The following is a 24,324-nucleotide window of genomic DNA, read 5'->3' on the forward strand; positions in this document are numbered from 1 at the left end:
CACAACAAAAGATCAAACATTAAAAACTTCCCTAGACAGGGCTGCCTTCAGACGTCTTCTAAAAGTCAGATAGTTGTTTATTTCCTTGACATCTGGTGGGAGGGCATTCCACAGGGCAGGCACTACCCCCGAGAAGACCCTCTGCCTGTGGGAAGCAGGATGCTAGTTTTGACAGATCTTCAGGCTGGCATTGAGCCCAACCCTGAACCGGGGCTCTCTGCTATTTGTATGTTCAGACATGGAACTCACTGCCACAAGATGCAGTGATGGCTGGCAGCTGAGATGGCTTTCAAAGTTAGGCATATTAATGGAGGAGGAGGAGGCTCCAGGTCTATGACTACGAGGCAGGATGCTGGACTAGAGAGCAACTCCAGCATGAGTGAATCTGTCCCAGTCTGACATCTGCTGGGCCATGGTGCATTTTTTTCCTCTTGGCTGCAGCTTCTGCTCCCTCTTCCCCTGCCAACCACAATATACTCTACAAAAGGCTAAAAAAAGGATTGGGGCCCCCACCCACACATGCTCACAACATGTTGCTTTCTAAGTGCTTCCTTGCTTTCTTGCTGCATAACCTACAACAGCACCGTAGAGTAGGTCGGTGTTGTTATGTCCACACTGCAGATGGAAAAGCTGAGGCTGAGAAAGTCAGGGTTGCCTCAAGATGAGATTCAGACTGGAGGGTTTTCATTGGGCTGTCTCTCAGCCAATGAATGAGAGCTCTGATTTATAAACACCATCACATTTTAGAACTGGCCCATTATCTAAATGCATTTTATACCTGGGGACTGATTTTCTCAAATGCAAAGTATGTTGCACAAAAGCAGCACTTGGTATCCTATGCCTAGCATCATATTCCCTGGAGCGGTCCTCCAGATAACATGGACCAACAGTTCCCTCCTGCTGTCTGCCCCACATCCATCATCAGCATTCACAGCTTCTGAACATGGACACTCTATCCATCCAGGCAGGGAAGAAGCATAATCTATGTGAGGACAAATTCTAGCCAGGCAAAAACACTCAAGATGGGTGCAAAGCAGAGGAAGTGAGGGGTGTGGCTTGGGGATGGTTCTGGGGGCCAGGTGAAGAGGCCCTCAGGCCTGAGTTTTCCCACCTCTGGATTAATAGATCCATCCTCTGAGAACCTTTTAAATCCTTTCCAGACTATCTATAGCTAGTGGCTGGGGCAACCCAGTCAGATGGGCGGGATACAATGATGATATTGATGATGATGATGATGAATTGCATATCCATGCTCCATATTTTCAAACCTCCCCCCACCATAAAAATTAGGTGATGTATTCCAGAACTGGGTGAGCTCCTCTTTCCCTCCGCCACTAAGCAAAATTCCTGTTTGTCTTCGTCTTAACTTGGGCAGCTGGTTGTTAACCATTAAGAATAGATGTATTATCATCAGAAGCATATTGACAGCGGATTAGCAGCCACGTTATAAATAAGTTGCCCTTTGGGCGAAGACCAAGTGTGGTGTCTGTTCATTAGCGCTTGAATTCTCTGAAGAGGCGGGAGAGAGAGAGACATCTCCGCGAGCTTTTTATTATTTGCATACAAGGCAAATACACACAGTGGCTCTCAAATGAGGCCCCATAGCCAGCAATGCAACAAGCTTGCAGCAGATCCCATCTGCAAGGGATGCTGCTGAATAACAGAAGGGTGCAAGGATCTCAAAACAGCCACATCTTCCCACTGGGAAATAGACTTCCATTGTGGGTAGGCTTGCTCAAGGGAGCCTTTCTATTCAGGGCATGCGTTGTTCGGGAGAAGTGCAGTTCACCCGGCAGAACATGAGCATTTCAGAAGCATTCAGGATTGAGCTATGACGCATAGCCTTAGGCAAGTCCTTGCTTCCACAACTGGTCCTACCTTTCAGGCTTGTTGTGAGAGGGATTTGAGAGGACAGCTGGAGAAGCTGGTTTCTGAAATAAAGCCAAGCACTTTGCACGCCCTTAATGCGAAGCACTGTGCTGTGCTTGGAAGGCTCGCCGCCAGGATCGGTGACAAATGTAAGCCAAGCACAAGAAAAGACCTGCTGGGTCAAGCCAAAGGCCCATCTAGTCCAGTTCTCACAAGCACCAACCAGATGCCCCAATGGTGAAGTCTGCAAACAGGACCAAAGGGCAACAGTACACACCCACGATTTCCAGCAAGTGCTATTCAGAGGCATGCTGCCCCCTGCAGTGGAAGGAGAACATTCAGCCGTCAGGGTTACTAGCCATTGATAGCTTCCTCCACAAATTTGTCTAGGTCTCTTTTAAAGTCTTCCAAGTTGGCGACTATCACTGCCTCATGTGGGAGTGAATTTGACAGCTTAACTCTGCTGTCTGAAGAAGCCCTGCCTTTCCCCTGCCCTTGTGATTTGCTTGCAAATTTTATGGATATCCTATGTTGACTTCCTGAAGAAGGAATCCTACCTAACAGGGCTGGTTTGACATGCTGGCACCTAGAATCATAGAATTGTAGAGTCAGAAAGGAGGTCATCTAGTTCAACCCACTGCAATGCAGGAATCTCAGCTAAAACACCCCTGGAAGGAGAGTCCACAACCTCCCCAAGTAGACCTTTCCACTGTCGAACAACTCTGTCAGAAAGCTTTTTCTACAGTAGATTGCTTGATGGCTGGCACCTGAAATGTGATAGGATGAGAGTATTGTATTTGTAGTCGTCCATGTGGCTGAAGGACAGTATAGGTTAGCACAGGCCTTGTCAATCGGGGGCCTTCCAGCTGTTTTGAACTAGAGCTCCTGTTATCCCCAGCTCAGCAGCAGCTGATGAGAATTGTCCAAAACATCTGAAGAGCACCAGGTTCCTGAAGGCTGGGAGAGTGTGCCGGATGAGACCTGGCAGGACCATGGTTCAAATTTTCCCAGCCTGGAGGTGGCTCAGGGGGTAGGTGGTGCCGATGACATCTTCAGACCCAGAATCAGATCCCCTTGTTGTTGTTTTTTGAATCAGGGATGGAAAGCCTGTGGCTCTCCAGATGTTGGAGGCCTCCATCTCCCGTCAGGCATCATGACCAACAGTCAGCGAGGATGGGAGCTGTAGTCCAGCAGCACCTGGAGATCCAAGGCTTGCCCCCATCCCTGCTCTAAAGCAACTTGTGTTCATGATCAGTCAGGGTAGCTCAGTTGGTCAGAGCGTGGTGCTGATAATGCCAAGGTTGCAGGTTCGATTCCAGTATGGGAGAACTGCATATTTCAGAATTGCAGGGGGTTGGACTCTACAATTCTATGATTCTATATGCTTTAAACTTGATCAGAGCAGCAATTTTTGCCTAATCATCATCATCTCTTTCCATGCCTCTTCTGGCTGCCTCAGGTGCTGTTAGAGCCCTGTTTGGGAAAAACCATTGAACACTAGAACTTCTTCCGGTGGTGTGGCAAGGACATATCAGGACCCTGGATAGTTCCCAGTGGGCCCTGCTAGCTGAGCTTGAGAAGATGTTGTCTCAGCAATGACTTGAGAGTCACTTGAAGCCTTGGAAAGGCTGACAGGACTTGATCTCCCAGCAACTCCTTCCTTTGAAAGGGCTGCTCTGCAGTATGTAAAGGGGCCAGTAGCCTTTTCTGTCGTCACGTGGCTTCTGTGTGGTTGTGGGGCACGTGGACCTGCAGAGGAATTGCTTTCAAAGGGTGATGGAAGAGCCAGCTCAGGCCGGGGGCAGCATAGAGGAGGGTACAAGGACTCCTCCTTGAGCGTATCATCTGAATCAGAGCTCCTCAGGCCCACATTGGGACCCCAAGGCAGGGGACATGGCAGATAGCCTCACTGGCTTGCAGAGAGGAGAATGTAGGCAACTGCATCATGCTTGGATTTCTAAAGGGAAAATTAAAATCCTTGGAAATCCTATGGTGGATCAACTGTGTCACATATATTGTGGTACTTATGTGGGGGTAGAGGCTTTCGTAAGTCCAGCATCCTCTTATCACAGTGCCCCACTGAGCATCTTTGGAATAATACTAGTCAGGGACTCTAGCACATTGCATTTGGGGCAGCTCGTGGTGAAAAGTGGCTGGGACTATGGTGCCAGATGGCAGCCAGCTTTGCCCCCCCCCCAAAGAGACTTCTTCCCCAAAGAGGTGGCTAATTTGTTGACAGGTGGCCAAGACTTGTGTGCTGCTTGGAAGCTGCAAGATCTGCACTGTAATCATTTTTTGAGGGGATAAAGGCACTCTGCACATGATCAGAGGGCTATCCTTCTTACTTCCCGCCTCACAGGAGCAGCCTGAACCCTGGCATTAAAAAGAGAATGTGGGGCATGAATTGTAACCCTGGGCATGGCAGAGTGGGCCGCAGTTACGGCTAGTACCAGTATACATTGGAGTCTTTCTATCCCCCCCCCCCACATACCCATTACGCCTGACCTTTTGAGTAAGCTTGCTGACTGGGTGAGGTTTTTTAAACACTACATATCCTAAAATAATGTGAGAAGATTTGGGGTGGTTGGGTAGTGGGATGGTTCCAGCAGCGAAGGAGCCCTGATGTGACCCAACCCCTCCACCTCCTGCCTCCTCCTTACTTCCCATGGTCTGGCTTCTACAGCTCTTTTGGCTGAGGAGTCTGGTGACCTCACAAAGCTACCATGACAACCGATTATGAAGTCACAGGCAGAGCTGTGCCTGTAGCAAAGGGGGGAGAGATATAAAGAAGTAGAGCTTTGGATCTGAGTGAAGGAGGGAGCCGATTGCTTCTCAAGACTGCCCAGCCAAGCAAATTCCCAGAGTCGGTGCTTTACTCCACTCTAACACGTCTCTTCTCGGCTGCAGGATGCATCCTTGCCCAAGGGATCCTCAGGGGCCACTTGGCTGGTGAAGAGCCCCCGTTTCCACTGGAGTGTGCCGTGCCACGAGGGTCCACCCAGCCCGGCGCCCAGAGAGACGGCAGGCAGCATGCTGGTGAAAGAGTATCGGATCTGCATGCCCCTCACCACCGAAGAGGTAAGCGTCAGGCAGATGCCGTGATCAGCCTGCAATAGCACAGGCAAGGACAGGCTGGTTGCAGTTGGGTGTTTGCTGCCATTTAGCAAAGTGGCCTCTGAGCCTTGTCCGGAGCCAGGGATCCCTCTTTTTTGGGCACGGGGGGGGGGAGAGAGAGAATGGGTTATTCACCCCCTGCTGTGTAGAGCAGGCTCAGGTGCAGCCCATTTCCCTTTTACTTCCAGAGAACTCCTGGCAGAGTGGTGGAGAGAGGATGCATTTTACTGAGGAAAGATCAGAGATGAGCTGTGTGTGTGTGTGTGTGTGTGTGTGTGTGTGTGTGGACAGGCAGCAATATAATTGGAGAAGAAAAAGGCTGGAGAGATCTCTTCCTACCAGATTCCCCGAGAGAAATATAGCAGAGAACAAGGCGGGGGCTGGAGCAGAGGTTTGACTTTGGGCAGGGGGTCGGGACCCTGGGGCACATTTGCAAAAACAGACACATTGGTTGTGGGCTACACACACACACACACACACACACACACACACCACAACCACACACTCTCGCCAGAATTGCATATACTCGCTCTCTCCCCTCAACAGTTAACTTTTTAACAATTTCTTCAACTTCTCCTCCCCCTAAGCATCATTGGAGGAGGGGGGTGGTCTTTCTGAAGAGCGTAGCTGCAAAAGTTAATATTCCATTCTCTCTCTCTCTCTCTCTCTCACACACACACACACACACACACACACAGGCTTGTAGAATGAGATGTACCCTTTGGGCACCAGAAAGGCCTCTGTGGGCACACGTGCACCCACTGGCCCTGTGTTGACAGCCATGGGGCTTCTATGCATATCCTATACATATCCTCAGGTGGTTTGAAACTAAGCCCTGGGACCAGCCTGTTGAATATCCACTTGCTTTGCAACGACTGGAGTTCAGAACTCTTTGTTGTTTCCCATGAGGCCAGTTCAGATTCATTTGCGCGTGTGTTGTTGCGTGTGCATGAAGCTGCGCCTACCACCCTTCTCCTGACACAGCATGCCCCTGGGTGCCACACCCTAGTGTCTGCATGAACACCAGGGAGCAGGGCAAGCTGGAGAGCACAGGACGTTTCCCTGCTTAGGAGCTCCATCCACGCATGAGGGGCGAGGTCTCCTTGCAGTGAGGGGCACCTCAGAGCATTTAAAAGTGGAGAACCAGGGATGGGGAACCTGTGGCCTTCCATATGTTCTCGGACTTCAGCTCCCTTAAACGCCAGCCAGTAGTCAGGGAGGACTGGAGTTGAACAACATCTGGAGGGCCACAGTGCCCTGTCTCTGGTCAATACACTCTCTGGGTGAGGAGCTGGACATCCTGGAAGTACATAGAATCGTAGAATTGTAAAGTTGGAAGGGACTCTGAGGATCATCTAAACCAGCCCCTTGAAATGCAAGGATATGCAGCTGTCCTATACAGGGATCAAACCTGCAACCTCGGCGTTATCAGCACTACGATCTAACCAACTGAGCCATAGCAAATCGCCATGCATCTTGCTGTTACTACGTTTATATTCCATCTTTCCTCTAAAAAGCTCGAGGCGGCACACACTCCCCAATCCTATCCTCACAACAACCTTGTGAGGTAGGTTAGGCTGAGAGGTAGTGACTAGCCCAGTCAGCTTCATGGCAGAGTGGGGATTTGAGGCCTGGTTTCCCAGTTTCAAGCCCAATGCTCTAACCGCTGCACCTGACAGGGTGGGGGAACCTGTGGTCCTCCAGATGTACAGTGGTACCTCAGGTTAAGTACTTAATTCGTTCCGGAGGTCCGTACTTAACCTGAAACTGTTCTTAACCTGAAACGCCACTTTAGCTAATGGGGCCTCCTGCTGCTGCCACGCCGCTGGAGCCCGATTTCTGTTCTCATTCTGAAGCAAAGTTCTTAACCTGAAGCACTATTTCTGGGTTAGTGGAGTCTGTAACCTGAAGTGTATGTAACCTGAAGCATATGTAACCTGAGGTACCACTGTACCGTATTGTTTAATCCTTTTCCTGTTTATATCCCACCTTTCCTCCCTAAGGAGCCAGAGCAGCAAACATATCAATAATATTGTGGTTGTTTTTAAAGAGCATTTGAAAAGCAGTTTAAAACATTCTAAACATAATTAAAACACTATCCTTCAGCTGTCAAATGCTTGCAGAAACAGGAGGGCTTTTAACTTCCTCCTGGAAGCCGATGGCAATGGAAACAGGTGCACTGCACCAGGGAGGGTATTTGGCATGTGGGGAACCACCACTGAAAAGGCCCTGTCATGGGTCAGCGCCGACTGGGCAGCCACCGCCTCCCCCCCAGTGACTGCACCACCACCAAGGCCTCACCTGTCATTCGTAGAGTCTGAGATGGTTGGTATCAAAGAAGGCACACTTTTTGGGACATGGGTCCTAAGCGATTTAGGACTTCCTACGCTGGTACTAACACCTTGAATTTAGCTTGGCAGCCAGTGCAGCAATTTCAGGACCAGTGGCCTGCAATCCCATTGGGTTGCCCTGCTTACCGATCTAGCAGCCACCTTTTGCACTAGCCCCATGTAGGCGGCTGTTTGTTCCAAAGCATCCCCACGCCAGTGCCCCCTTGCTTGTAAAAAGCAAAGTGGTTGTGTGAGAGTGTTTCCACACACCCACCCCATCCCAGCCTAGCTTGAACTTTCTGCACGCAGCACCCTTTTTATTGGAGAGGAGGGGAAACAGCTCCTTGAATTTTTGAATTGGCTCTTGGATCCAGCTAGACTTGGAAGGAGATCTCAGTCCACACCACCTTTCCTGGACAATACAAGCTCTTTGTACTACCAGTTCTCGGCTTTCTGTGTAAACAGAGGAAGAAGTTGTATGGGTGTGATGCTGACACTCTGGGGAAGGTGTGAGAAATTCCCTGGGGTGGCGTTAATTGTCCTGTTCTGGGGATGCTGGACCTGCTGCCTTCAGAGGTTTTCCTGCTGCTGAGAACTCCCACTGTTCACTGGCTGCTCTCACCTCAAGCAGAGCTGGCATGCCCAGAATCGCACAGCCTGCAGGCTTGAAGGGGTAACAGCCTTCCCCCAAACTGGGGCCCTCCAGCTGTTTTGGACTACAATTCCCAGCAGCTCCTTATAACCTCAGGCTTTCCTCCTGAGGTGGACTAGCACAGGCATGCAGATTCACTGCTCGAGGGCTGCAAGAGCAAAGGATGGCTTGCGCATGCCAAGTTCATTTATTCATTACATTTATATAGTGCGCCCTTCCTTCAGTAAGCTCAGGGCAATGCACAAAGTCCTCCCCACCTTTTCTTCCTCACAACAACCCTCGGAGGTAGGCGAAACTGGAAATGGCTGGCCCCCTGAGCTTCATGGCCGAGTGGGAATTTTATACTGTGTCGTTGTTATGTTTTATTTTTGCAAGACGTTCAGAGAATTAATTTTATGTCTTACAAATACTACTATGCGAACGTAAGAACTGGACCAAGCCAGTGGCCCATCTAGTTCAGCATCCTAGTCTTACAGTGACCAGCCTGATGCCCCAATGGGGAGCCCACAAGCAGGACCTGAGCACAATATCTGCTCTCCCCTTCTTCCGTTTCCAGCAATTGGTAGTCTGAAGCGTTACTGCTTTTCACAGTGGAGGTAGAACATAGCCATTGTGGTTAGTAGGAGTTTAGCCTCACCCTCCTCCATGAATTTGTCTAATCCTCTTTTAAAGCCATCCAAGCTGGTGGCCATCACTGCCTCTTTTTAGAGCAAATTCTATAGCTTAATGATGTGTTGCTGCTGCTACCACCACTACCAATATTAATTTGAACCAGCGTCTCCCCAATTCTAGTTTAGCACGCCAGCCTGGCACTCTTGACTCTGCTTTTCCCAGATTGGTAAACATCTCCAGATGTTTTTGGACTACAAATCCCATCATCTCCTGCTGGCTGGGTCTGATGGGAGTTGTAGTCCAGAACATCTGGAGAGCGCCATGTTGGGGAAGACTGTTATAACACACAAACACCCAGCACAGTATACTGGATTATTTAATTTCAGAGCACAGTTTCATGTGACAGGTGCTATTTCTACAATGTTTTAACTCTCTAAAAATGGGCCTTCCATTCAGGATGAGTCAGGAGGAGAACTCGCTCCTTCTCAAGATGGCCAGGGGCTGTGTGGTGGTAAAGGCCCCAGCGCCATGGTTACGCTGACAATCTTTTTGGGCTAACTAGATTTAATTTGCTGCTCTGAGGAGGTGGAGGGGTCGGATCTCAATCTGGATGAGCTTCTTGGAGAAGCTGATTTGGTCAATGCGGAGTGACACATTCGCTCCCTTTGACAGATGCAGCTTAAATAAGCAATCTTCTTCAGTCACTCCGTGGGCACTTCTGACACAACTTCCAAGCAGCTCCGAGGAACAAAGAAACTGCCTTGTTCTGAGTCAGACCATCTAGCATAGTATTACCAGCACTGACTGGCAGCCACTCTCAGGGGCTTCAGGCTGGGGTCTTTCGCAGCCTTTCTTTTTCTTTTCTTTCTTTTCTTTTTTTTCAAAAAACAAGAAAACTCATGAAACTGAACTCAGTGCCCACTAGCACTTTTGACATCACCACATAAATGTACACAGCTTTGGTTATAAACCAGTTACTTTCCAAGAGAGAGGGCAGATTTGGTCTCTGCAACTGGTTTTTGAGAATCACAAATCAGAACCCTCTTCTGGCATACAGAACTAGGCATGCAATTCCTTGGATCTTGACCTGTGAAAATCCTAAGTTCTTAGTACTGATAAACCAGGCTTAGATAGGGATGGGTAAATTCAAATGTTTCTGAACCCCTCAACCTTCATTATTTGTTTACTGTGCTGGCTGGGGCTGAAGGGAGTTAATTGGGAGGACCACAGGTTCCTTGGCCCTGACTTGGATAGACTACTCCCAGTGTGCCTCCAAGCCCGATTCAAGGTGCTTCCCTTGACAGACAAAGCCCTATGGTTTAGGCCCCAGATATCTGAAAGAGTGCCACCTCCCATATGGACCAGCCCATAACTTGAGATCTGCAGGGGAGGCCCTGTGAAGTTTGTGGGGTAGCAGTGCATGACAGGGCCTTTTCTGTGGTGGCCTCCAAATTGTGGAATGCTCTCCTGAGGTGCTTCTGGCCCTGTCACTGTAAATGAAGGTTGGGGAATATTTGGCCTTCTTGATGTCATTGGACTACAGCTCCCAGCATCCTTGCCATTGACTATGCTGTCTGGAGTTGACGGGAGCTGGAGTTTAACAACATCTGGAGGACCACAGGTGCCCTGCTGCTGTAGTCAACATTTTGATGTCGGCTTAGGGCACAACTTTTCGCACACGGCTTTGTGGATGGAAGACATTAAGATGGTTTAATTGTGTTGTACTGTGTGTAATCTGCCCTGGGACTACATGACAAATGGTGGCCTATTAATTCCTAGGAATAAATAACTTGATATAAAGCAGCTCCTGTGAGCTTAGCAACTGGAACTGCTATGATGTCTCCAAAACAGAACTGAATGTTGTGGTGATGGAAAGAGGGACATCCCAGCAGTGCCTGATCTCAGGAGACTGTAGTGTGGATCCAGTGAATAGCAATATATTTCTTTACTTATCACCCCACCTTTCCTTTAAAGACCTTGGGACAGTATGCATGATTTTCTCATACTTCCCCATTTTATCCTCCTAACATCCCTGTGTGAGGTAGAATTAGGCTGAGATTTGGCAAGTGGCTCTGGTGGGGATTTGAACCTGCTTCTCCTGCTGTATTCTGAAATATTCTAACTACAACACCACACTGGCTTGCATAAGATTTTAGGGAATCTGGTTTAAGCCCCATATTTACCCTGGACTCCTTGTTCCACCTTGGGCAAAACTCTTAAAATGTCAAATTGCTGTCTGTAAAAAACAACAACAAGCAGCCTACCTCACCGGGTTGAAGTGAGGGCAAAGGCAATAAGGCTCGTGAAACTTAGAAGAGGTATAATATAATAAAAGGCAGTTTCAGATTTGTCTCTTTGTCATGCTCAAGTGCTACCAAGGGACAAGGGAAGATAATGAATGCATGATCACAGCCTGGTCCCAGTGGGAAACAAAGGCAGCTACCTCAAACCAAGGCAGATCAAAGAATCCTTCTAGCACAATACTGTCTACATCAAAGTAGGCAACATGGTACACCTCATATGTATCTGAGGCTCATGGGAGTTGGAGTTCTTTTGCAGGCAAAGCACGTTCTTTCTCGCATGTGACTCTTCACTGAGGTAATAGCAGAGGCTTGGGTAATGGCCCTTGGTGATGGGCCGTTCACTAGTAAATGATCTAATTGTCATGGCCAGGAAACCTTTGGTCCTCCAGATGTAGCTGAACTACAACTCCCATCAGGCTTAGCAAGCATGGCCAATGTGGTAGGAGTTTTACCTCAGCAGCAACTGTAGAGCCAAAGGTTCCCAACACCTGCAATAGCAGCCCAAGCTGGCCTGTTAGATGCCTAATGAAAGCTAGAAGCCAATGTTTTGGCTTTGAACCAGAGAGGCCTGTGTTTAGATCCTCACTTGGTCACAAAGCTTACTGCAGGGTGACTCTCTGGACATGGTTGGACCACAACTCCCATCATCCCTGACTGCTGGCCTTGCTGCCTGGGGCTGATGGGAGCTGGAGTCTCCAAGAGGGCCGCAGGTTCCCCAACCACTGACTTTCTGGGCAGCCTTTCTTCTTGCCAGCCCTAACCAGTTTGTTGTGGGAAGAGTGAAACTTCTGTGGAAAGGGAAATGCCAAAGCCCATGCAGTTTTAAGGAGGGGAAATCTTTTGGGAAGCACCAGGCTGTGTATTTTGTGGCTCGGAGTTTGAATAGATGGGCCTTTGAGGAGGCCACAGGCCCAGTGTGTGCGACACCCTTCCTGTGGCCTGGAAGCGCAGGCTGCCCGCTTCACAGAGGCCTCCCCTGCTCAGCACGAGGAGTGTCAATCATGCGGCTTCCTGCCTCCTCACGTGAAAGGCCTTAGTTGCCGTGGTAGCGTGCGTCATGGAAACTTCCTCATGCACAGGTCTGTGGAGGAGCGGAAACTAAAGGTATGCTGCAGATATTGTGGAGAGACAGAAGGCTTTCCTCCCCTGCCCCACGTGGTGGGTTTGGGGGCCCGCCACCCACCTTTGCTCTGGCTGGATAATTAACATTTGCAATTTCTCTGTATGGGTGTGTATGTAGAACACACACACACACACAGAGAGAGAGAGAGAGAGAGAGTGTTTGTGTGTGCATTTGTGCATAGTGTGTGTATTTATAAAAGATTTTGTGTGTGTGTATGTGTATACACTTGCACAAACACATAACAAACATAATCCACATTATTATTATTATTACAGTTAATAAAACGACAAAACAACAACAGTATAAATTAAGAACCATTAAAAACACAAATACAAAAAACAAATTAAAAGCAAACCCTAACAAGTTGGCACTTGTGGTAAAGACCCATTTATTCAGATGGGAAATGTGTAGTCCCAGTTGTTTTGTTTATATACTACATTTTACATCTGTGCTCAGATACATCAATGGTTCCTTGTTATCCCAGGAAAAAGTGGCAAATGTCGTGCTGCAGGATTCTGTCCTGGGTCCGGGTTTGTCTTTAAAAATGACTTTGGTGAAGGAATAGAAGGGATGTGCATCAAAATCAAGATGACACCAAACTGGGAGAGGTATCAGGGTTCATGGGTTCAAAGTGACCTTAATAGATTGGACAGCTAACAAAATGAATATCAGTAGGGACAAATGTATGGTTCTAGTCTTTCCTGGAGCACAAATGTAGGATGAGGAACATCTGGCTTGACAGCAGTACATGTGCAAAGGAACTAGGAGTCCCAGTAGACCACAAACTTAACATGAGTCAGCTGCATGATGCAGCAGCAAAAAATGCTAATGCAATTCTAGGCTGCATCAACAGTGTCCAGATCAAGGAAAGTAATAGCACCGCTCTATTCTGCCTTTGTCAGATGCCACCTGCAGTCCTGTGTCCAGCTCTGGGCACCACAGTTTAAGAAGGATATTGGCAAGCTGCAACGTGTGCAGAGAAGGGAGTTGGGTATGTTTAGCTTGGTAAAGATGGATCTCTTCCAACTCTCCAGTTCTATTGTTCGATGATCTGTGCTGTTCAAATAAAAACAGCTTAAGTGCAGCCATAAAACAGCAGTGCATAATAAACAGTATAATATCTCTACGACAGAGCACTAAAAAAAAGAAAAAGTCAACTATTTAACACACACCAAAATTTGAGTGAGCATAAAGCTCACCAACAGGTCAAGTAAAAATAGCCGGTAACTCTGCAAACCTGCTTTCACCCCTCCCCCCCCTATTATGGTTCAACCAAAAATACAGAGCTACAAAAATCAGAGTTCCCTTTGAAGACTGATTGACTGTTAAACTGTTTGGGAAGTTGTAGCTCTATGAGGGGAGCAGGAGTCTCCTAACAGCTCTCAATACCTTTAACAAACAACATCTCCCAGGATTCTTTGAAGGAAACCATGATACTAATATGCTACTGCTAATTTAGGACTATTAATTGCAACAGGTTTACTTTGAGTAGGATTTATTTAGATACAACTGAAAGACCTGTGGTCTGTCTTTATCCAAAAAAGGAGAAAGCACAGCAGACATCTTCTTCACCCCTGTCAATTTGCATCCTGGCCAGGCATATTAAAGAAGGCTAGTATGCATGTATCCCGGCTGCCCTGGAGGGACGAGGCCTTGGTAACTGCGTACGTAGATCATTACACAGACACCAGTGCCTTTCCTAGCAGCTGCAAAATGCAAAGGACTCAAGAAGGCAGAGCCGTGCAAGTTTAGTGCTTAACAAACCCTAACATCCTTGCAAAAAATAAAAGAGCTTTGCAGCAGGAATAAATTTTGCAAATCAGACATACTCTCACAATGCTGGAACTTGGGGCCAACCAGTGAAGCTGATTGTTGGAAGATTTGCAAGGTGGAGAAAATAACTTATTCACATAAAGGTAAAGGTAAAGGTACCCCTGCCCGTACGGGCCAGTCGTGACCGACTCTAGGGTTGCGCGCTCATCTCACTCAAGAGGCCGGGAGCCGGCGCCGTCCGAAGACAATTCCGGGTCACGTGGCCAGCGTGACGAAGCTGCAACTGGCGAGCCAGCACCAGTGCCGCACACGGAAGCGCTGTTTACCTTCCCGCTATAAAGCGGTACCTACCGTAGTTTTCGCTCCAAAACACGCACTTTTTTGCTCCTAGAAAGTAAGGGAAAATGCCTGTGCGTGTTAAGGAGCGAATGCACGGATCGGAGCCATGGCTGCCGTCAGTCAAGCAAAGCGGGAGCCGCTTACACACTCTAGGAGGCTCTCGCTTTGCTTGCTTTAAAGCGACCTGGAGCCGGGGAGGAGGGAGGGAAGGAGAGCCATGGCAGCAAAGCGGGCAGCAGCCGCTTACACGGGAGGAGGGACAGACGCTAGCAAAGGTCCGTGCGCTCTCTAAACAGAGCAATGAGGCTGCAGAGGGACGGCAGGAAAGATAAAATTTAAGCAACCAGCAGCAAAATAAAACCAACCTCGAGCTCTGAGCCACGCAGTGAAAACCAGGAAGTTAAAAAAAAAAGGCTGGGGATGAGGGAGAGGGGAAAACTTCGCAAATCCCCTCGTCTCAGCTGATCCGCTGGGGGGGAGCAGCTTGTTTTCAGGCAGGATAGATTCGAGCATTGTCTGGATCCTAGTGCCCCTACCGCTTTTTTGTGCTCCACTCTATTGCTGCTGGTGGCTGCTTATCACTCAGGCTACAAGGAGGAGCGCTTTTACACAGCTAATGGTGAATCCCCTGCAATCCAAGTCCTCCTCACTTGCTCAAATCTATTCTGCCTCAAAACAAGGAGCAGAAGGAAAAGGCTGCAAACTGTTAAATGGAAAAAAACCCAGGCACAGGGCAAGTACCTTAAGTATACCTTTAAAGCAACAGTGCTCTTTCCCTCCCTCCTCCCCGCTCAGCTCGCCGAAAAGCTCCTTCTCCACGCGTGCTCCTTGTCCCTTGAGTGCTTTTCCTTCCCTCCCCACTTAAAACGTGGTTACAAAGCACGGATCCACATGGATCCTCAGGATTTTTGCACTGGGCTACCCCAAACTCACCATCAGATCACATGTCTGTGGCCACAGCATGAACCATAAAAATCATGCACCCACTGTTTCGTTCAGAATATTTTTTTCTTGTTTTCCTTCTCTAAAAACTACGTGCGTGTTATGGTCAGATGCGTGTTATAGAGCGAAAAATACGGTATTTATCTACTTGCACTTTGACGTGCTTTCGGACTGCTAGGTGGGTAGGAGCTGGGACCGAACGACGGGCGCTCACCCCGCCGTGGGGATTTGAACCACCGACCTTATGATCAGCAAGTCCTAAGCACTGAGGTTTTACCCACAGCGCCACCCGCATAGTGCATAGTTAATCTATGGAGTTTGCTCCCACAAGAAGCGGTGATGGCCATCAACTTGGATGTATTTAAAAGGGGTTCAGACACATTCAGGGTGGATAAGACTATCTAGCTCCACCTTCAGAGCCATTATGCCTCTTGACTACCAACTGCTATGAATTGCAAGTGGAGAGGATATGGTTGCTCTCAGGTCCTCCTATAGACATCTGCTTGGCCACTGTGAGAACAGGATGCTGGACTAGATGGGCCATTGGCCTGATCCGACAGGGCTGCTCTTATGTTTTTATGTTTTCATAGAACTTCCTTTATTCAGCTCTTGTTAGCCATTGGGAAGGCAGGCTTAAAGCAAAGCATCTCTGCCTTCTGAAAATTTCATCTTAATATCTATATATTCACAAGTTGTGGATTTGTTTGACTCACTCATAAGGATTAGAAACTCATTATATTCCAGACAAGGAATGTAGTTTACTTCAAAGGATTTTACCCAATGTGTGCCATTCCGGAGTACATGGCAGAAGTAGTTATGGGAAAGGCCACAGCTCAGTAGTAAAGCAGAAGTTCTGCATACAAAATCCTAGATCTGTTCAGGAAGGGTTGGAAAATAGTTATGCCTGGATCCTTGGTAAGCCTCTACTCAGACCCAATGTTCTGACTTGGTATAGAGCAGCTTCCTAGGGTATTTGGGAAAGGACGGTGGCTCAGTGGTAGAGCATCTGCTTTTCATGCAGAAGGTCCCAGGTTTTGTCCTCAGCACCTCCATGAAGGACTGGAACATTCTCCAGTCTGAAATCCTGGAGAGCTGCTGCGAGTCAGTGTAGGCAATACTGAGTTAAATGGACCAGTGGTCTGGCTTAGTGTATGTAATGCAGCTTACTATGATTCGGTGATGGGTGGAAGAATTCTGTGCCTGGTACTAAAGACCACCAGAGAAGTCTCTAAGACTTCCCCTTTTTAATAATATTTTTATTAATTTTCTATTTTATAATATTTAAACACATCTTCGTTATCCATTTCTTTTGCTCATATGAGCTTGTCAACTTCCCTCCTTCCCACCTCATGGTTTTCAAAATTCATTTGTATATCATAGCATTTATACATTTTCTATTTTACGTTTCACTCATTCAGAATATCACAATTTTTAAATAAATATAAAAGGGTAGTAACAATTATCATTACAAGTCTTCTTATAACCCTGCTAGTGTTAGTTGCTTACAATGGTCCTTCAAGAATTGTATAAATTTACTCCAGTCTTTTTGGAAAGCTTGATCACGTTGGTTTCAGATTTTTCCAGTCAGCTTCGCCAATTCCGCAAAGTCCATCATCTTCACCTGCCACTCTTCTTTCGTTGGTATTTCTTGTTGTTTCCATTTTGGGACTAAAAGGATTCTTGCTGCAGTTGTTGCATACATAAACAGTTTTTGATCGGCCTTTGGTATCTCTTCACCAACTATAACCAATAAAAATGCTTCTGGCTTTTTAACAAAGTACTTATACAAGGCTTCCTCAACCTCGGCCCTCCATATGTTTTTGGCCTGCAACTCGCATGATCACTAGCTAGCAGGACCAGTGGTCAGGGAAGATGGGAATTGTAGTCTCAAAACATCTGGAGGGCCGAGGTTGAGGAAGCCTGACTTATACATTTTCTTTAACTCATTATATATCGTTTCCCAATATACTTTTACCTTGTTACAAGTCCGCCACATATGATATAAGTTCCCTTCCTTTTCTTTACATTTCCAGCACTCCTTAATTCTTGTCCTATACATTTTAGCAAGTTTAGTTGGTGGTAGATCTAAGACTTCCCTTTTGGTCAGCAGTGGCTGCAGTTACAAGCATCCACCTCCCCTTATTTCTCTTTCTTCTGCATTGCTTCAACCTGATGTTCCCCAAGCTGCTGAAAGTTTGGAGTTAGTGGTGGGTGGTACATATTGGGACTAGTAGGGCAGAAGGCAGGAAGACTACCAGTAGGTGGCGCCAGAGGCAACGACAGAAAGAGCCAACCATTCTGGGTTTGTCCCCATTCTCCTCCTCCCTGCCCCTACAAGGGGCAGCATGGAGGATAAGGACGGAGGGGAAAGCTGACACCCAGTGCCACCCGCTGGCCCTGTTGTAAGTTACGAAGGTAGAGCAGGTATGGGCTGGCAGAGGGCAGACTGAGGTTAGTGGGGCAGTGCCCCATTTGCCCAAATGGACCAGCTTACGCTGGTTGGAGCCTCTGCTCAGGAGAAGCTGTTTGATAAATGGCTCAGATCGACTTGATCGTTTTGAACAACAAAAGCATGTTCAGTGTTATTCCAGAGGAGAAGGAAGATAGATGGCCTTGGCACCAAAGCAGATGCAAATGACAAGTGGCCAAATTGGCCCATTAGGAAAAGGGTCCTGAGGAAGGTGCAGTGCTGCTGTAGTGATGCCATCCAAGAAGGATGAATCCCCTGCAGAAGAGGCGGACAGTTTGTTCTGGGCTGATTGTCTCTTTGGAAAGAGTTCATTTGCACATTTTGCATTTATATAATTAACACTGTTTTCATACCATTTGCATGGATGTGGCAGACCTCGTTGCTCACGTGGCCAGCCTGCTTGCTTAGGGCAGCATGACCAGTATCAGGGATACTGGGGAAGGGAAAACATTGCAACGCACCCCCCAAGCAGAAATTGTGACTCAGCACCAGAGCACATGCTTCGCACCCAGAAAGTCACTGCAGCCGTCTGTGGGGTAGCGCTCTCCCTGCCTAAGACCCTGATTTGCTGCTGGAAATTAGAAAATTCTGTGCTGTGGACAAATATTCTGACTTGGGTATAAGGCAGTTTCCAATGCTGCAGATTGGATGAAATGTGGTCACTGACCAAAGTTACTAATGCACAAAAGGATTTTACTAGTCCAACTGAATGCATGCGGCCTGAGGACTAGAAAGTTGCTTCATCCCTAGCTTTCTTATAGCTTCTCCCCATGGTCTACTGTAGACAATCTTGACCCGCCATAGCTGACTGGCTTTTCCTAAGCCTGGTTCCTTCCAAAGGATGGACACAAACATCATTGGACTGTTACGTGATAGGCTATTTCTATTGCACCAGTGGCTTGCTTGGTCCGTGTTCAGTGTCCATAGCAGTTCCCTGAGAAACCGCTGCTCATGTTGGCCTGGAGATGCCAGGGACTGAAGCTGGGGCCTTCTGTATCCAAAGCAGATACTCTACCACTGAGCCGCGACCCCACTTTTTCCATGTTTCGGTGACCTATAGGGAGTGGAGTTCTTGGAAGCATCCGCTGCTATGGGCACAGCAATGTTTATATTATGAAGCGCCCTGAGAACTTGTGTTGAAGGGTAGTATATAAATCTCATAAATGTAAAATAAAATAAATGTTGACAACAGGCACTGCATTGGTCCAAGGGTTCCCTGCAGCTCTGCCCTGCTCTGGGAAAGTGGTGATTAGTAATGTGCTGTGCGAGTGGTGATTTCAGGTTAACATGCAGATAACACTGACAACTTGATGGAGTACAGATAATAGCTCTCCAGCAGTTAGAGTGATGACAAGAAGCTTCAGCAGAACAATCAAATAATGAGTATGCAAAGACATTGTCAAGTGAACCTCTCCCCCTCCCACATTATTTGTTGAGCAAGAAAAGTAGTAGTCATGTTTAAGTTTCTAGCAAGCGAGGGAGGGGCGCAATAGGAGAATTCCTATTTTTCTATGGAGGACTTGGGACTGATGTATGTCCCAGCTCTTCCACAGGTCATAACTTCTATATCCAGCCTCTGTTATTGATTGGTTGATTGACATTTACATCCCACCTTTTTCTCCAAGGAGCTCAAGGTGGAGTACATGGTTTTCCCACCCTCCTCATTGAACCCCCCTCAACGACCCTGTGAGGTAGGTTAGGCTGAGAGGCAGTGGCTGACCCAAGGTCACCCAGTGAGTTTCATGGCAGAGGAGGGATTTGAACCCAGGTCTCCCAGATCCTTGTACTGCAGTGTGCAAGGTGGTGGTGTACATGCCCTGGATATGTTCCAGCTAACACAAAATTCAGACTTGTGATGAATATGCTCCAGTTTTAGCCATGGTAGTGGGCATATTAAGATTTTCTCTCCCAAGTACTTGCTTTTTTGAATATTCGTCACACACACAACCTGCAACCCTATCCTCTTGAGTGCCATTGTTTTTCCTGGGTGCTAAATTAAAGATTTGTCAGATGTATGATCCTAAACTCAAAGTTCTGCAGCCTGGTGCCCTCCAAATGTTTTAGGGTACGGCTGTCACCAGCCCCAATGGTCAGGGATAATGGCAGCTTCAGTCCAAGTCAGCTGCAGGGCTGTCCTAGCCAGTCAGGGATCATGTGAGCAGAATGCTTCCTAGCCAATCAGCACACTTCAAAGTTGATCAGATTTGGCTATGTAATGGATGCCATGGAGGACAATTGGTGTCAATGGAGAGGGAGTAGATGGGTGGTATGGATGAGTAGGTGCGTATCTACTCAAGAAGAGCCCACAGATTACTTTTGAGTGAATGGTGTTGTTTGGCAGTGTGAAAAATGGAGTACAGTGGTGCCTCGCAAGACGAAAAGAATCCGCTCCGCGATTCTCTTCGTCTAGCGGTTTTTTCGTCTTGCGAAGCAAGCCCATTGACGGCTTAGCGGATTAGCGCTATTAGCGGCTTTTAGCGGCTTTTAGCGGCTTATCAGCTTAGCGGATACGCAGCTAAGCGGCTTAGCGGCTTAGAAAAGGGGGGGGAGGAAAAAAAGTCAGAAAAACTCGCAAGACATTTCGTCTTGCAAAGCAAGCCCATAGGGAAATTCGTTTTGCGAAGCACCTCCAAAACGGAAAACCCTTTCGTCTAGCGGGTTTTTCGTCTTGCGAGGCATTCGTCTTGCGGGGCACCACTGTAGTTGTACATCAGCCGTATGCAGGATTCATTTTAGCATATTGGTTTGTTCCAGGCTGCATTCACATAGTAGTTTATTCCATTTTCCCAACTTGCCCATTTCTGTTAAGTTCAGCATTATAGCTGAGCTTTCACACAATGTAAAAGCCACTTCTGGAACTATAGTGGAATATCATGCAAGCTTAGAGCTCATTTCCATGTTAATTGCTTACAGAAAAAAGAAGGGAAAAAAAACATTTGCAAACAATGTGGAAAAGAGTGCTGAACTTGAAGTGTATTCCACTTTAGTTCTAGAAGTGGCTTTTACATTGTGTGAAAGCTCAGATATAATGTGGAAATTAATAGTAAGGGAAATGTCATGAAATGGAATAAACTTCCGTGTTTATACAGCCTCGGGGTAAGATCTCTGTGTTGCTACTATATGCTCTGTTTGTTTTCCTCTAGATGTACTTACATATCTACAAAACCAAGGCAAAGGCAACGTGCAAGTTGACTCTCAGAAACGAGAGAATTCTGGTTGTGTTTAAGGTGGAAGAAGAGTCAATATTTCCATAGCTATCTCACTTTAATTCACTTTTGGGAGTCCTGTGCCTCATGGAGGCTCCACAGTCCTTGCACAGGACCATTTCACATGGGGGGAAGTGTTTGTGTGAAAGAGCTTCCCTGGGTGAATTGCCTCCACAGACATTTACCTAACCAGAGAGAGAAGATGGGCTGCCATTAATTCACTAGGTGGTTGTAGGTGGTCTACTCTCTCCATGTCAGCCTCCGGTATGGGGGGTAATGATAATCTTAAAGGGCCATTGTAAAGATTACACTAATAATGCACGCAACGTGAAGTATTTTTGACCTTTGAAAGCACTATATGAATCCTAAATGTTAATCATATGGGGTGTATGTGACCCAATAATCAGCTGAACCCTACCTCACAGGGTTGTTGTGGAGATAAAATGCAGGGAAAGACTCCAATCTGCTGCCTTTAGCTCCTTGAAAGGGTGTTGGGGCTGCTGCAAAGGGTATAAATGTAATAAAATATACTGTATTTTTGCATACATTTCCTCCACAGGCATACTTTATGCAAATCAGTAATTGAGTTTGGACAGAACTGGGAGCAGGGGGAAGACTGTTGGGGAACATTGGTGTTATGTCTGAGCAGATACATAATACTTGCCCTAATAATTTGCAGTACTTCGTATGGTGCTAGTCCCTGTGATCTTTCCTGTGGTTCCTGGTTGCAGCCCTAGGACCTTTACCAGCAAAGTTGGTTTCTTAAATGTTCAGAGCTGGACCTGGAAGCTGCCAGGATATTGCACCTCCTTCTGCTCTGAAAATCCTTCTTATTTTGGAAGTTTAGGGAGATGGTGGCACTCTGTTCATACTTGGAGAGGCCTTTCCATTTACATCTTTTGAGGGCTGGGCCAGCTTGGACAAGGCTCCCCCTGACGGCTGAGGCCTCACATGGGCTTTGAAATCCGCACAGCATGTTTTGTGATTCAGCTCCCCCTTTCTCATCCGTATGGCAGGCTAAAAGTAGCTCATTTCAACACAGCTGCCACTCTCTTTTTTTGTCGGCCCTGAGCAAACAGCCCAAGCTAGCATATTCAGAATTTGCTGGAACCCGATCGCTTCCCTGGCATCAGTGTTTACCTTGCAGAAACAATCCCCCTCCTGTAAGTGTTTTCTGGCAGTCAATAAACCAGCCTCTACTTTGCTTTTTCCATGTCTGCAAAAAAATTCTTGTATTTAGTTAGTGGACCGCAAACACCTCTGTATGGTAGGGATGGGGAACCTAGGAATCACAAGAAGCTGCCTTATACGGATCTGTCTAGCTCAGTATTGTATACACTGACTGGCAGCAGCTCTCCAGGGTCTCAGGACAAGAGGCTCTCTTGCAGCCCTACCTGAAGAGGCGACAAATTGATCCTGGAACCAACTGCATGCAAAGGACATGCTGTACAACTGAGTGAAAATCCCTCGCAGGCTACAGAGGGGGAAATAAATCTGGCCCTCCATTCCTCTCTGCTTGGCCCTCGGGACTCTCTCCAGGCCAGACACCCTCCCCAGCCTTGCTTTTGAAGCCATCTCTTTTAAATAAGTCAATCACACCATAGAAAGCCATAAGGAAACAACACACCGGCTACTTTAAAAGCTTATCTTTTTAATGGGAGGCTGCATAAGAGGGGAGTTGCTCTCGGAGAGGAACGAGACGAGAGAATATTCGCCTGGGGAGCTTCAGGTTGAGCCGATCCCTTGGAGAGCTGAATTTGACGGGTGAGTTTTTTCCATAGTTACCCAGGCCCACACATGCAAATATCAAGCCGCTGTGGTTGGATGACTTTTCCGTTTTCCAGGACGGCACAAGAACTGAATGTGCTGCACCCCCCCCCCCAAAGGAATAGCTGTGGTTTGTGCAGTTGTTGGAGCCGAGCCGTAAGCAGCCGTCAAACGGAAGCCCAGAGCCCAGAAGGCTGAGTCAGGTCAAAACCAGGAATCCGTGACTCCAGGTGCTGCTGTTCCATGTGCATAGGACCAGTGGAGAGATGCAGCCCCAGTCTAAATAGGTTGGAGAGAGCCATTAACCAACCCAAGCTGGTGGAGACATTGCAGGGATGTGACAGGACATCTGCTTTGCATGCAGAAGATCCCTGGTTCCATCCCTGACATCTCCAGGCAAGGCCAGGAGAGAACGCTGTCTGAAATCCTGGAGAGCTGCTGCCAGTCAGTGTAGATAGTACTAGACTAGGTTGACCAAACATCTGACTCAGTTCCTAGCTTCCCATGCTCCTTCCAGCATCCCAACTACATTCTCATCCAATGCTCCTAAGGATGGCAGCAACATTTCATGCATTATGTTGCCTCCTTAGCCTTGTGACTATAGTGTGGCTGCCGGTTTGTGGAGTGTGTGTTTGTGTGTTGTGGTGGGGGGGAAGCAAGAGTGAGGGGCCAAGTACTACCCCCTGGGCCTTTCACTCTGGCCTCCAGATGTCTCCCGAGCCACATGCCTCTCATAGGCCCTTCTTTGCACCTTGAAATTCGCTGAAATGTGTCCTTGAGCCCCGATCATGCCCCTTGCTTCCCTGAATGGAGGGTAGAGAGGATTGTGTGTGCAGAACCCAGCCAGCTTCTGCCAGTTTTTTTTCCCTTTGGGCCTTTCCAGAATTGCTATGTGGCCCTTGAAAGGTTCTCCAGAGCTGAATGCGGCCCTCAGGCTGAAAAAAGCAGCACCACCCCTGCCTCAAAACCTACCACTCTGATTCTGCATCTTTCTGACTGTGTACATACAATGCATTTAAAGCACATTATTCCCCCCCCCAAAAAAAAAGGAGTCCTGGGAGCTATAGTTCACCGCTCACAGAACTACAGTTCCCAGCATCCTTAACCAACTGCATTTCCCTGCAGGTTTCCTTTGGGGAGGGGGGAAATGTGCTTTGAATGTATGCTGTGTACACAGCTTCCAGCACACACACACTTTCTCTCTCTCTCTCTCTCTCTCTCTCTCTCTGACACACAACACACACTGCTTTCTAGTTGTTGTCACGTGCCTGGATTCCTTCCTACCTTGGGAATTGCGGCCTCCCCGTTCAGGACAGGCCAAGGTCATTCTTCGCCATAAACACAGCCTGTCTGGGCTTTCCCAAAGTGCCCCAGCCGTGACCTTCTCCAGGCAGGATGGATCCTCCCATGCGTGCAAAACAGCCCTTACTGAGACCAGGACATTCCCAGGCTCTGCCTGGGCACTTTGGGAGTCTGGTGTGCAGCATGCGCAGGGGTGGGGAGCTCCCTCCTTATCTGCCCTGGCTCTGTTGCCGGCACTCGGGTGATCTGTCTTCTGTGCTGCGCACTACACATCACGCCTCCTGTTTTCCAGAAAGTGGTCCTCCCTGGGCAAGTCCATGAAATGGTGACCGGGTGCAGGGAAGCCAAGAGAAGTTTCCTCCATTGTGGCTTGTTTGTTTTGTTTGATTCAGTGATGTAGTGCTCTCAGTGCGCATGGCACTTTCCAGAATACAAGAGGGCAGGGTCTCTGCCTCCCAAGAGCTTACAGTTCACAATGCAGAGGAAAGGCCAGACCAGGAGGAGTTTCGTCCACCGTAAGAT

The 24,324-nt window shown here is 47.8% G+C and overlaps 1 protein-coding gene across 1 annotated transcript in view; it reads left to right on the forward strand.

Annotated features, from left to right (window-relative positions):
* Positions 1–24,324, forward strand: part of LOC307202562 (cytoplasmic phosphatidylinositol transfer protein 1-like) — a 50,745-nt gene that overhangs the window by 2,808 nt on the left and 23,613 nt on the right. The window contains exon 2 of the mRNA XM_079952676.1: positions 4,777–4,947. Coding sequence (XP_079808802.1) covers positions 4,900–4,947 — 48 coding nt within the window. The 5' untranslated portion in view covers positions 4,777–4,899. The remainder of the gene's footprint in view (positions 1–4,776; positions 4,948–24,324) is intronic.

The sequence above is a fragment of the Podarcis cretensis genome (genome assembly GCF_951804945.1).
Source record: "Podarcis cretensis genome assembly, chromosome: 14".
In the NCBI taxonomy this organism is placed as follows: domain Eukaryota; kingdom Metazoa; phylum Chordata; class Lepidosauria; order Squamata; family Lacertidae; genus Podarcis; species Podarcis cretensis.